Source organism: Jaculus jaculus, chromosome 17 (genome assembly GCF_020740685.1).
Source record: "Jaculus jaculus isolate mJacJac1 chromosome 17, mJacJac1.mat.Y.cur, whole genome shotgun sequence".
Lineage (NCBI taxonomy): Eukaryota > Metazoa > Chordata > Mammalia > Rodentia > Dipodidae > Jaculus > Jaculus jaculus.
Genome location: NC_059118.1, coordinates 15,111,386 through 15,126,007, shown reverse-complemented (window position 1 = coordinate 15,126,007; position 14,622 = coordinate 15,111,386). Strand labels below are relative to the sequence as shown.

General features: G+C 43.9%; 1 protein-coding gene across 8 annotated transcripts in view; it reads right to left on the bottom strand.

Annotated features, from left to right (window-relative positions):
* Positions 1-197: 197 nt before the first annotated feature.
* Mlh1 (mutL homolog 1) overlaps positions 198-14,622 on the bottom strand; it is a 62,465-nt gene continuing 48,040 nt past the window's right edge. For 6 of the 8 annotated variants that reach the window (XM_004662054.2, XM_045136656.1, XM_045136654.1 and 3 more), the window contains 6 exons: positions 13,516-13,624; positions 11,856-11,919; positions 5,828-5,992; positions 5,192-5,284; positions 4,817-4,930; positions 3,059-3,248 (listed from right to left, as the gene is read on the bottom strand). In XM_004662054.2, the coding sequence (XP_004662111.2) occupies positions 3,081-3,248; positions 4,817-4,930; positions 5,192-5,284; positions 5,828-5,992; positions 11,856-11,919; positions 13,516-13,624 (713 nt within the window). In that variant the 3' untranslated portion in view covers positions 3,059-3,080. Of the gene's footprint in view, positions 926-1,422; positions 1,571-2,960; positions 3,249-4,816; positions 4,931-5,191; positions 5,285-5,827; positions 5,993-11,855; positions 11,920-13,515; positions 13,625-14,622 lie in introns of those variants that run through there. The other 2 variants (XM_045136653.1, XM_045136652.1) reach the window with 2 other exon arrangements.

The following is a 14,622-nucleotide window of genomic DNA, read 5'->3' as shown; positions in this document are numbered from 1 at the left end:
TCTAACCCTAACCCTTCAGCTGCCGTCCCAGTCTTTTCCAATGGAAGTGGCTCTACTTCTTCATTGTATTTTGTCCTTTCCCTCTGAACCTTCTTCACTCACGAGTCCTGTGATCTGGAGTTACGTTAAGATGGCAGCCACTCCCCGTGCTCAGTGCTCTACTTCTGTTACAGAAAGGCTAACACAAAGGCAGCTTGTTTGGATACTTAACACTTGTATTTTTATTACCAGAGTGTCGGGCAAAGGTCTAATTTTTAATTTTTTAATAAAACCCTTAACTGTGAGCCCCTATAAAACCAAGTTCCACACTTCCAATATGCAATGGTGTAGAATAAATATCATTCCAGAAGTAACAAGGAGTAACGTGGGCATAGTAAGGAAAGACCAGGGCAAACAAAATCCTTGTCTGGCATCTGAGGCTCGTGATTGCACTACCTGGGCTCCACTGGGTTTGGGAAGGCCCACTCCACTTCAGCACCCGTTGCCTCTCAGAGGCTCTGTGTTCTGCCTTGTTTTCCTTGGTGGGTGTTACACTCCTGGTGTTTCCAACACCCTGAGGTCTCCAATCAACTGGGACTTCACCTTCGCAGCTTCATACCTTGGCCTTGCAGGGCCTCCTAACAGGGAGGGAGTCCAGCCTTGCTATTTTATCTGGTCTCAGCTAGGAAGGAAACAGTGCAAAACCATCACCATGTGGACAGTACTGCCATGTTCTGCTGCCCAGCCTGGGATGTGGTCGCCCCCTGCCACAGCCATGTGCTCTCCGTGCCGTGCTGGTTGAACCTCGGAAACTACTTTCCTGGTTGGTGGTCATCTTCGAGCAGGGAGCCCCTTCAGTAGCATTGTTTCTCTCTTCAACTAATCGTGCGCCTTGCAAGCCGGAGCACTGCATGTGTGCAGGTGGTGCCTTCAAGACGCTTTTTTCCTGTGCAAAGTGGGAGGTCTCGTCAATTCTGCAAATCTTTTACAGTTACACTTGCCAAACTGCATATTTTCATCATCTGCTTTTATTTCTCATTATGAAACCCAATAAACAGTAATAACTATGCCACCACCCATCCATTAGTCTTGAAATTGCTCAGTTTTCAGACACAGGCAAAATACAGCCAGATTGTTTGCCAGCGTATAATGTGACCAGCCTCTAGTCCAGTTCCCACTAGAGTCTTCCCTTTCCCTTTGAAACCCCATGAGCTAGGCTTCCATTGTTCACATTTCTTTTGGCCTCCTATTCCTTGAAACTGTCAATAGAATTACTTATTAAGCTCAGCTTACAGTGTTCCCCCAAACTTTTCCATTCTTCTTGCAAATCAATTCCAAAGGCCTACCAACCACGCGGTCGTCTAGCACAGCAAGGGCCTCCTTCCTCAGTACTAAAATCCCTTTCAGGTGGGAATCCCTAGAACAGAACAAATGAAATGTATATACATTGTAGAAGAGAATTTATTATACTGGCTTACACAATAGGAGCTGGGTGGTCCAACAATGGCCATCTGCAAGCTGGAGAAACGGGACCTTGGGCTGCTCAGTCCACAAGCTGGGTGCCCCAGCAGTCCCAGTCTGTGCTAGAAGCCTGGAAGAACCCAGGAGTCCGAGTCAGTGGAGGAAGACAGCAGCAGCAGTAGATGTAGGCAGGTGCACACCAGGTCTCTACTCAAGACACCTGTCTGTCGGAAGGTACTGCCTACTTTAAAGTGGCAGTTAACCCCATCTGGAAATGTCCTCAGACGTGTCCACAGGGGTCATCAAGGTGACTCAAAACCCCATCAAGCTGGTAAAATCATCACACATGTCCAGAACCCTTCCCCCCCCCCGGGAAAACACAAGACATAGGTACAGCCTTCTCCAGAGAACTAGTTGTGCCAGGGCTTGCTGCTTTTAAATGGCATCTGAACTGACATAGCACATGGTATCTGACAGACATTTACCAGAATACAGAATCAAATCACAGCACTATCTGGGAAAACTTTAAGACCTTTTTAGAATTTTTTTTAAAAAAATATTTGAAAGCCAGTCTTGGTGGTGCATACCTTTAATCCCAACAATCAAAAGGTAGAGGTAGGATCATCATGAGTTTGAGGCCATGCTGAGATTATGTAGTGAATTCCAGGTCAGCAGTTAGAAAGGGTACTCCAGGACCTCCAGCCACTGCAAATGAACTCAGGTACGTACACCGCCCTATACATCTGGCTTATGTGGATGCTAAGGAATTAAACATGAGTCCTTCAGCTTTGTGGGCAAGTGCCTAAACAGCTAAGCCATCTCTCTGACCCCTTTTTAGTTTATTTTTTTTTAAAAAATTATTTGACAGAATGGATGCACCAGAGCTTCTAGCCACTGCAAACAAACTCCAGACTCATGTGCCACCTTGTGCATCTGGCTTATGTAGGCTCTAGGGAACTGAACCTGGGTCCTCAGGCTTCACAGGAAAGCACCTTAACCGCTAAGCCATCTCTCCAGCCTCCTTTTTTAGGATTTGTTTTGTTTTTTCGAGGTAGGGTCTCACTCTAGCCCAGACTGACCTGGAATTCACTATGTAGTCTCAGAGTGGCCTTGAACTCATGGCAATCCTCCTTCCTCTGCCTCCCAAGTGCTAGGGTTAAAGGCATGTGCCACCACGCCCAGTTCTTTTTAGGATTTTTTTTTTTTTTTTTTTTGGTTTTCGAGGTAGGGTCTCACTCTGGCTCAGGCTGACCTGGAATTCACTATGTAGTCTCAGGGTGGCCTCAAACTCAGGGCGATCCTCCTACCTGTGCCTCCCGAGTGCTGGGATTAAAGGCGTGAGCCACCACGCCCGACACTCTTTTTAGGATTTTTAACAATACTTCTAGAATGCCTTTATCAGATGTCCAGGGGATTTCAAGCTACTTTTGGGAGTCTTCAATATAATCCAGTACATACTAGGTGAAAAGTGACCTAAGTAAGTTTTCTAATGTGAAGTAACAAATCACATCAAGACAAACCTGACAATGATTTGTAGCCAATCCATACGTGAGGCAATGCAAGTCTTTAGCCTTGTTGAACCCATGACACTGGGATACAAATGAACAACAGCCCATGCCAGAGTTTATAAGTGATCATATTTAACATCTCTCAAAAACTTTGTACAGGTCGGGCAGGTTGGCAAGCTGCAGGACATTTCCATCTTCTGTGAAGCGCTTAGGCGGCAGAAGGTGCGATCGGAAGGCTTTATAGATAACATGTTCCACAGTCCACTTCCAGGGGTTTGCAGTGGAGCCAGGCGCTTCACCCTGGAAAACACATGGGAGATGTAATTTGCCTGTTACACATACGGATTTTCCTGACTGACAAGATGGGCACTGGGCCTGGAGGTCTTCTGGTAGATAATGGGCTACGCTGTTTAAAGCTGTGACACAGCCTCTTTAAGGCTGCTCTCCGGATCGTGTGGGAAGAGACGAGGTTTGGGGGGGACACTGCTCTGGGATCTGCTAAGTAACCCTGTTTCTGCTCAGGAAATGCTGGCTGCACTGGCATTACCACACGGAACCTGGGGCCTGACACCACCACCTCGGGAGGGGTTTTAAAGTAGCCCTCTTGTTTCCTAAAAGCTGCACAGATAAAAAATGAAAAAATGAGAGCCGGAGAGATGGCTTAGTGTTACAAGGCACTTGCTTGCAAAGTCTGACAGCCTGGGTTCGAATCCCCCGTACCCACATAAAGCCAGATGCACAAAGTGGCCCATGTGTCTAGAGTTGGTTTGCAGTGTCAGGAGACCCTAGCATACCCATACTCATTCTCTCTCTTCCTATTTCTGTCTCTCAAAAATATATAAAAAAAAAAAAATGGAAATGAGGGCTGGGGAGATGGCTTAGCAGTTAAGGTGCATGTCTGCGAAGCCTAAGAACCTAGGTTAGATTACCCAGGACCCACGTAAGCCAGATGTACAAGGTGTGTACATGTCGTTTCTCTACCTCTCTAATAAATAAAAATAAATCTTTTTTAAACAACAGAAATGAAAATGCCAGTTCCTCTCAAGTCTCTGCCGTCTCGAGTACAGGATGTTCTTTCCCATTTGTCTTTCCTTTCATTAAGGTACACTCTTCTATCCAAATAATCTTACAGTGGCGTTGCCTCGCTTTTTCCCCTGCAGTGAGACATTCCCTGGAAGCTTTAACTTGAGGGCTGATTCTGCTTCACCACCCTTTGGTTTTGTGGGCTGGAAAGATGGTTCAGTGGTTAAACACACTTGCAAAGCCTGATGGCCTGGGATAGATTCTCCAATACCTACATATATCCACATGCACAAAGTGGTCCACACATCTGGAGTTGGTTTGCAGTGGAAACAGGCCCTGGCATGCCCGTTCCCCCTCTAGACCCACCCCAGGCTTTGAGCATGCCAACTATCTTCTTTATTGGTAAAACAAGCTCATGCTTCACACCTCGAGGGAGAGCTCTACAACCATGAAGATGGTGATGGTCTACAACAGCTACCCTTTGGTGTTTAACATTAGCTGGACCCCTTCTATCTCCTCCTCTGAAATATGCAATTGAAAAACATTGTCACCGAACTGGACAAATGCTAGGAACCTGGGCTGTTGTATCAAGTTGACGGACATGAGAGATTACAGAGTCAGTCTAGAAGTATCCACTCCAGACCAGCAGAGCAAAATACAACTGATGAACAAAACCCAGGGCAGTGCATGCTTATAATTCCAGTACACAGGAGCCTGAGCCACAGGATCACAAGTTCAAGGCCAGCTTGCGCTACATAACAACACCCTGGTAAAGCTCCATTTCCTATAGGTGCAAAGACTCCACCCCAATCCTGGCTTCCCATGTGCGTGGATCACTGCATTACCTGCTGGCCTGAGAGGACTGACTCCTCTGACATATACTGCTTCCGGATGGAGTAGAACATAGCACATTCTTTACTGAGGCTTTCAAAACATTCCTTCTCTTCATCCCAATTCACCTGGTCCAAAGAATACAACACCTTAAGATAGGTATGTGCTTTAAACAGTCTCATTTCTAACTAGAGATCACAGACTTACAGAAAACAAAAAAACAAACCTACGTGACTTTTCAGGCATTTATCTACTAGCCTGCTAAGTATTGCTGGAATGAATATGAATGTGGAGTTTTGTTCATGCCATCTCTTCAGTTTCAACTGAAGCTGTGGTCTACACGCTCCCCCTCCAACACACACAAACCTACTCATGTGCTTGATACTCACCTCTGTGGCCAGTCGGAGGATGAAGATAGGTAATCCCTCCAGAGGGGGCACGTAGTTGTCAATCAAAAGGGGTAATCCAATTAAGTTCCCCTCCTGCTTGTGGAGTAAAGGCCAAGAAGAAAGAATAAGAAATAGAACAAGAAATAATGGTATCACCACTGAAATGCACTTCGTCCCTCTAGTGCTACCCCAGGCCTCGTCCTCATAGCTGCCATTCGGAGGTATCTGGTTCAGGGCTAGGCAGGGGGGGCGGGCGAGCTAGCAGTGAGAGGAGCCTTTGGCCCTGACATGGAACAGAACTTTTCCTTAGCCTCTGCTCACGAATCAATGAGCACATTAATCAGGAAGCCCCGGGGAATAAGGATAAGAGGAAGAAACCAGCATGGTTTCATTTCCTATGGCCTGCCTGGACTGGGATTCGGCTCTCTTTCACTTCTAGGTCCTTCACCCTGGGAAAGGAGGGGCACAAATGAATGACAGTCTAGTTGTATAACCTCAAAGTGCAAAAGGAGAACGGAAAGGATGTCAACTATGTCACATGCTGCTTCTAAAGGGAGTCCAGCCTTCTGGGTGCTACCCTAGGAACTTGACTCATATTTGAAAAATATGACAGAGGCCTGTGAATGACTGTCTGACCTCATCAATTTCCAAAGAGAAATAATCTGCAAGCATCTCAGCCTTTTTCTTCAGAAATTCAACGATGTACTCAGCAAGTCCTTCCTTGGGGCCATCTTCCTCTGTCCAGCCACTCTCAGGACTATCTAAGGCCAGCATGGCAAGATCAAAAAGCGGCGCTGGTTCCTAGGAAGGAGAGAGAATGTGAGGGAGCATGCTTGAAGCATGTGGGCACACCACTCTCAGATCAGCCACAAAAGAAAGAATCATCAGTTGCCGAGTGTGGTGGTGCACTCTTTAAGCCCAGCACTCGGGAGGCAGAGGTAGGAGGACCACCATGAGTTCAAGGCCAGCCTGAGACTATACAGTGAATTCCAGGTCAGCCTGGGCTAATGTGAAACCCTACCTCAGAATAAATAAATAAATAAGAAGAGGCAATCCTTAGCACAACAGATGAGAAGCCACAGCTTAACACTCCTGTTCCCCAAAGGAAACCCTGAGCAATCCACAACAGGCCCTCTTCCTCCCTTCACAAAAACACCTGCTCCACAATGAGGCTGTGGGGTTCATTTCTTCTACCTAGCATTAAGAATTCAACTTGATTTCCTAGTCCAACAAATCACTAGGCGGCTATTCCTTCATCCTGTTATCTCCCCATAGGAAAGCAAGGCGGGAGGAAGTAAGCTAAGATGAACACAGGTGTCTACAGTAACGCTGGTGAGGAAGTAAGGCAGTAAGGCATGTCAGTTCCTTCCTTTCCCTTCTGATATCTCTGTTGTCACACTTTCATGCATCTTAAAAACCCACATAACAATAACAGGACTTAATCAAAAGGAACTAACCTTTTTCTGGCCCTCCAGCTTGTGAGGTGTGTGCACCATCACTTCTCCCCCTCCCCCTCCTCTGCACACACCTCCCTCCCTTCTCCTTTCTCTTCCCTTCCCCCCCCCCCGCTATAATAAAGTCATAGATCCAAAAGAAGGACCTAACATTCTTAAATGTTTATATGTTTATGCATCCCAAACAGATTTAAAATACTTAAAGGAAAAAAACAGATAAATGCAACACAAGACAGACAAAATTCACAATTATAGTTGCAAGTTTCAATACACTTTTAGCCCAGACTGACCTATAATACACTGTGTAGTCCCAAGCTAGCCTTGAACTCAGAGTGACCCTCCTACCTCTGCTGCCCAAGTACTGGGATTAAAGCCATGTGCCATCAAGCCTGGCAATACACCTTTCAAATTCCACATGTACATACCACTTTGTGCATCAGGCTTTATGTGGGTACTAGGGAATCAAACCTTAGGCTGTTTGTTAGGCTTTGCAAGCAAGTGCATTAACTACTGAGCTATCTCTTCAGCCTATGGCTTTCTTAATAATAGAACAAGTACACAAAAAACCATTAAGAATACAGAAGGGGGCTGGAGAGATGGCTTAGTGGTTAAGGTGCATGCCTATCTAAGAACCCTGGTTCAATTCCCCAGGACCCACGAAAGCCGGACAGATGTACATAGTGGCACACACATCTGGAGTTCGTTTGCACTTGCAGCGGCTAGAGGCCCTGGTGCACCCACTCTCACTCATTCTTCCTTTCTCTGTCTCTAATAAATAAACAAAACTCTTAAGGAAAAAAAAAAGGCAATTAGAAAGGAGTCTGAATCTGCACTGAATGAAGATGAGACCAAGATGTCAGAATTTTGGGGAAGCAGTACTTAGAGGAAATTTATAGCACTTTATAACCATACCAGAACAAATAACCAATGACCTTCAAAACTATGAAGCAGAAGGCAAAACAAGTTAAAGGAAAGAAATAAAGATCAGAGGGCTGGAGACATGGCTTAGCAATTAAGGCACTTGCCTATGAAGCCTAAGGGCTCAGGTTCGATTTCCCAGTACCCACATAAGCAAGTAGCACAGGAGGGTGCATGCATCTAGAGTTTGTCTGCAGTGTCTAGAGGCCCTGAAGTGCCCATTCTCTATTAAATTAAATTAAATTAAAAAAGAGAAATAGGGCTGGAGGGATGGCTTAGCAGCAGTTAAGGCGTTTGCCTACAAAACCAAAGGACCCAGGTTTGATTCCCCAGGACCCACATTAGCTAGATGTACAAGAGGGCGCACGCGTCTGGAGTTCATTTGCAATGGCTGGAGGCCCTGTCATGCCATTCTCTCTCTCTCCCTCTTTCTCTGTCAAATAAATAAGTACATAAAAATAAAAACTAAAAACAAAGATCAGAGTAGCAAATGAAATGGAAAAAAATGAGAAAAATCTATGACGACAAAAATGCTTTGAGAAAATAAAATGATTCACGTTACAAAGTGAGAAGACTCAATTACTGCTATTAGGAGAGAGGTTATGCCACCCCAGATTTAGATATCAAAATAAGAAATATAACTTTATGTCAATAAATTTGAAAACAAGATTAAATAGACATGCTACTTGAAAGAAAGCAACAAAGCTTACCTAAGAAGAAAGACAGCTGAATAGCTCTAGACCCAGGAAAGAATTTGAGTTTGTAGCAACTTTCCCAGGATGAAATCTCCAAGGCCAGATGTTGTACTCATAAATTCTTACAAACATTAAGAACGAGATAACATTGATTCTATACAAAACTCTCAGAAAACAGCAGAGACTATACCAACTTGACTATGAGGCCAGATTACCTTGATATTAAAACCACATAAATACAACTTAAAAGACTACAAAGGACAGTCAGGATCACAGATGCACAATTACAAATAAAGCTAGTAAAGGAAACCTGGCAATGTCTGACCAAGCAGGTTCACAGCGCAGGACTACAAGGTGGATTTACCACATGAAAACCAGTCAGTGTAAGTGCTTCACTGCATTAACAGACTAAAAACTAAAAATCACATGTGTCTTAGTAGGTGAAAACACACGTAAGAAAACAGCATGAAGCCAGGCGTGGTGGCACACGTCTTTAATCCCAGCACTCAGGAGGCAGCAGTAGGAGGATTTCTGTGAGTTTGAGGCCACCCTGAGACCACACAGTGAATTCCAGGTCAGCCTGGGCTACAGTGAGACCCTACCTCCAAAAACCAAACCAAACAAAACAAGACTGAACATGTATTCCTACATGAAGAATCCAAGCACGAGTAGCAGAGGAGGACGTCCACAACCTCACGAGGAGTGCCACCCCAACCTCGTGTGGCTCGAGCACACCAGCAATGAAAGCCACAGCGGGAAAGGAGAATGACCCTCACTCTTCCATTGCAGGTTCTAGCCAGTGCGATCTGAACTGGACAGGAGGTAAAAGTCCTTTGATTCTAAATCATGTAAAGCAACCATGTATGTAGGAAAGTAGAAACTAGCAAAGAGCTCCCAGGACTAATTTAGCAAGGTTACAAGATACATCAGAACCCAAGACTCACATGCTTTTCTGAAAAGAAAAACAATTGAAAATTGAAAAATGGATTACTTCTATTCATTTACCTATTTGAAAGCAGAGATATAGAAGAGAGTCAGAATGGGTGTGTCAGGGCCTCCAGCCACTGCAAATGAATTCCAAATGCATGTGACACTGTGCATCTGGCTTTATGTGGGTACTAGGGAACTGAACCTGGGTTGTTAGGCTTTGCAAACAAGTGCCTTAAGGGCTGACCTCTCCAGCCCTGAAAGTTTTTTTTTCCATTTTTTTAAAATTTTTAAAATTTTTATTAACATTTTCCATGATTATAAAAAAATATCCCATGGTAATTCCCTCCTTCCCCCCTGACACTTTCCCCTTTGAAATTCCATTCTATATCATATTGACTCCCCATCTCAATCATTGTACTTACATATATACAATATCAACCTATTAAATATCCTCCTCCCTTCTTTTCTCTTCCCTTTATATCTCCTTTTAAACTTACTGGCCTCTGCTACCAAGTATTTTCCTTCTCACGCAGAAGCCCAATCATCTGTAGCTAGGATCCACATATGAGAGAGAACATGTGGCGCTTGGCTTTCTGGGCCTGGGTTACCTCACTTAGTATAATCCTTTCCAGGTCCATCCATTTTTCTGCAAATTTCATAACTTCATTTTTCTTTACCGCTGAGTAGAACTCCATTGTATAAATGTGCCACATCTTCATTATCCACTCATCAGTTGAGGGACATCTAGGCTGGTTCCATTTCCCAGCTATTATAAATTGAGCAGCAATAAACATGGTTGAGCATGTACTTCTAAGGAAATAAGATGAGTCCTTTGGATACATGCCTAGGAGTGCTATAGCTGGGTCATATGGTAGATCAATCTTTAGCTGTTTTAGGAACCTCCACACTGTTTTCCACAATGACTGGACCAGATTGCATTCCCACCAGCAGTGTAGAAGGGTTCCTCTTTTTCCACATCCCCGCCAACATTTATGATCATTTGTTTTCATGATGGTGGCCAATCTGACAGGAGTGAGATGGAATCTCAATGTAGTGCCCTGATGACTAGTGACGTAGAACATTTTTTTAGATGCTTAAATGCCATTCGTATTTCTTCCTTTGAGAATGCTCTATTTAGCTTCATAGCCCATTTTTTTAATCGGCTTGTTTGATTCCTTATTATTAACTTTTTGAGTTCTTTGTATATCCTAGATATTAATCCTCTATCAGATATATAGCTGGTGAAGATATTTTCCCATTCTGTAGGTTGCCTCTTTGCTTTTTTCACTGTGTCCTTTGCAGTGCAAAATCTTTGTAATTTCATGAGGTCCCAGTGATTAACCTGTGGTTTTATTGCCTGAGCAACTGGGGTTGTATTCAGAAAGTCTTTGCCAAGACCAATATGTTGAAGGGTTTCCCCTACTTTTTCCTTTAGAAGTTTCAGTTTCAGGTCTGATGTTAAGGTCTTTAATCCATTTGGATTTAATTCTTGTGCATCAGCCCTGAAAGTTTTTAAATGTCCCATTTATACATTTCACATTTAGTATAAAAATGTGAAATACTAAAAAGATTTTTTTTAATGTGACATACTAAGGGATTAATAAATTTTTCTCCAAGTTTATCTACAGAGTCAATATAATCCTCATTAAAATTCTACATTTTTTAGGTGGCTTCTCAAGTAAGAAAGAAGCTACATACATATACAGTATGCTTTTAGCTCAAATTAGACACTGAAAACATTTTGAAGAAATGGACTAAAATTATTCATAGAACTGGAGGTGTCAAACACTTGCCTAGTATCCATAAGGCCCTAGGTTTGTTCCCCAGCAACATCCCCCACCCCCACCCCCACACCCAGTTATGTTTTCTTTTGTTTTGTTTTTCAAAGTAGGCTTTCACTCTAGCCTCGGCTGACCTAGAACTCACTATATAGTCTCAGGTGTCCTTCAACTCACGTCAAGCCTTCTACCTCTGCCTCCTGAGTACTGGGATTAAAAGCGTGAGTCACCACAACCAGTTCTGAAGTTATGTTTTAATCACAGTTTTGGTGACTATTTCTATTTTTTTCATCTCTTTTTTTTTCTTTTCTTTTTGAGGTAGGGTTCACTGTGTAGCTCCAAGCTGGCCTTGAACTCACAGCAATGCTCCTACCTCTGCCCCCTGAATGCTAGGATTAAAGGCGTGCACCACTATGCCAGGCTCAATTTTCTTAAAAATATTACACACACACACACACACACACACACACACACACACACACACACTTCTAGAACTTGTTTTAAGTTGGCTATCAAATAGCTATCCATTTAAAAAGTAAAATTTGGATTGGAGAGATTGCTTAGTGGTTATGGCATTTGCCTACAAAGCCAAGGGACCTCAATCAATTCCCCAGGGCCCACATAAGCCAGACGCACAAGGTGGTGCATGCATCTGAAGTTTGTTTGCAATAGCTGGAGGCCCTAGCATGCTTATATTCATTCTCTCTCTCAAATAAGTAAAAATTAATATCTTAAAAAGTAAAATTTTATTGCAATTAGATACCTCCAAATATTATAAATCTTGTAGTAAAGAAACTCCTAAACATGTTTAGAACGATTTAATATATGAGAAGTAAGATAAGCAGAGTGACCAGTTTTAGTTTCAGAAGTGATAAGAAAATAAACTTACCGATAACCTCAGAACACCAAAATTGGCAAAATCGTAAATGAGGATCTGGTAGAACAGTTCTTCACTGAAAATAGAAAGGAAGTGAATTTAAGAAAAGGCTAGCCAGGATTGGTGACACATGCCTTGTTAATCCCAGCACTTGGGAGGCAGAGGTATGAGGATCACCTGAGTTCAAGACCACCCTGAGATGATATAGTGAATCCCAGGTCATCCTGGGCTAGAGTGAGACCCTACCTCTAAAAAAGAAGGAAGGAAGGAAGGGAGGGAGGGAGGGGAGGGGAGGGGAGGAGAGGGAAAGGGAAAGGGAAAGGGAAAGGGAAAGGGAAAGGGAAAGGGAAAGAAAAGAAAAGAAAAGAAAAGAAAAGAAAAGAAAAGAAAAGAAAAGAAAAGAAAAGAAAAGAAAAGAAAAGAAAAGAAAAGAAAAGAAAAGAAAAGAAAAGGCTGAAACCTGGAGCTGGAGAGATGGCTTAGCAGTTATGGCGCTTGCCTACAAAGCCTAAGGACCCAGATTCAATTCCCCAGTATCCATGTAAGCCAGATGCATCAGGTGGCACGTGTGTCTGGAATTTATCTGCAGTGGCTGCAGGCCCTGTGCACCCATATTCAATCTGCCTCTTTCTCAAATAAATAATTAAAAATTTTTTTTTAATGTTTAAAAAAAAAGTATAGGCAGGGGCTTGCAGCCTGGGTTCCAGTCCCCAACTACTCACATAAAGCTGGGTAGGCTTTGCAGCAGCAACAGAACCTGACCCACCCATACACATACACATGCAAATAAACAAACTTTTTGTGTGTGCTTGTTTTTGAGGCAGGGTCTCACTCAAGCCCAAGATGGCCTGTAATTCATGGCAATCCTCCTACTTCTGCCTCCCAGGTGCTGGTATTAAAGGTGTACACCACCACACCCCACATAAATAAAATCTTAAAAATTATATGAGGCCTGGAGAAATGCCTGTCGCTCTCAAATAAATAAATAAAAAATAAACTTAAAAAAAAAAAAAGAACAACAACAAAAAAAAAAACACCAGATCTCTAACAGTGCCCTGTCCTCAGCCACTTTACCGAATGCACTGCTCTATCACGGACTGGGCTTATCAGGTTCTTCTCTCTCTGTCGTTTATTTAGGTATGTGTATAGAGTACGTGTAGTGTGGTGTGTGTGGCATATGCACATGTATGTGCAGATGTGCATACCCAGCACATATTCAGAGACCAGAGGAACACATCAGACTCTCCCATCACTCTTCTGAGCATTTCCTGGAAACAGAGGCTCTCCCTCAACCTGGAGGCTTGCCAATTTCGGTCAGCAAGCCTGGGCAATTCTCTGATCTCTGCCCCCTGCAGGACTAAGGTTACAGGCATAGATGGCCATGCCCAGCATTTTATGGGGGTGTGGGCAACTGAACTCCAGCAGTCTCAAGCCCTCTCCAGTCCCTTTTATCCCCTACAAAACTCTGAGCCAGTTGAGTTTGAAACCCTAGACGTAGCTCAGGAAGATAACTTAGTTACTTAACTGCAAAACAGTAGAATCTGGATTTGAATGCCACGTGCATCGCTCTTGAGCCTGTATCTTTCCAGCCACCTCACCTGCACTCCCAGCCTCTGTGCATGTCTCAGAGACTATGATGCTGGGGCTCTGCTGCTTTCACACGTGGGCTTACCTCAGTTTGGTAGTATTGAGGAGGTAGAGCTTGGTCTGGTGCTGTGCCAAGGCCCACTGAGGATTCACACAGCCCACGAAAGAATGGTTCCGGAGCATCTCCCGGAGAGCTGGAAAACAAAAAACACAGTGAGCAAGGGAATCCTACCAGCCTATTTCCCTACTTCTAAACTCAAACATGACAGCTAGAGACACCAAGCAAGCAAAGGAGTCTGAGCTGAGCATCCTGCTGAAAACAAAGAAGTCCTAATGATTGAGGAATGCAAGAGGAGCCACATGAAAGACAATGTTAGAACCAGAGAAGTGAAAGAACTCTGAAGCCAGCTTTATCCAAGAAACAAAAGGAGCCTCAAGAATCAGAAACTTTGGCCTAAATAGACTCTGGCAGTGCAGAAGGACAGAAGCCAAGGAATGGTTCAAAGGTTGAGGCTAACCAACCATCTCACACCTGGAGCTGAGATCCCAAAGGCTGCACCGTGCCCCACAGAACTCAACAGAAAAAAAAACAAAAACAAAACCCTCAACCCTTGGTGTTGGCAATAAAGGAAGACATGGTATCCAGAATGTGTTACTACAAACTGGTCCTCACATGTTTTCAGCCAGAGTTTAGGGACAGAGGCATGGCTTAGTGGTTAAGGCGCTTGAGTGCAAAGCCTAAGAATGGATGTCTGAATTTCCAGGTCCTATGTAGACATACGCACAGTGACACAAGCGAGCAATGTTGCACATGCGCACAAGGGGACACACGCATCTGGAGTTGGTTCAGCGGCCCTGGTGCACCCATTCTCTCTCTAAACTGCTCACCAAACTGCCCAGTAAGCACTTCTCTTAGTGTTCATACCCTTATATTAATGCTACTCTCACTTTTGGTAGAGAATCTTCTCTTTTCAGATGGCAGTGACCTTGGGAAGACTCAAAAGACACCATGGTGCTGAGAAGAAGTGACAGAGAAGTGCTCAGCACTGCATATCACACCTTCCAAAGCTCAGGGTCCATTGCGGAAGAGGTGGCAGAAAGAATGTAAGAGCCAAAGAAAGGGTAGGACTCCTTACAATGTACTCCTGCAGACACAAAATGGCCTCAATAGCCATGACTTCACAGTGCCTGA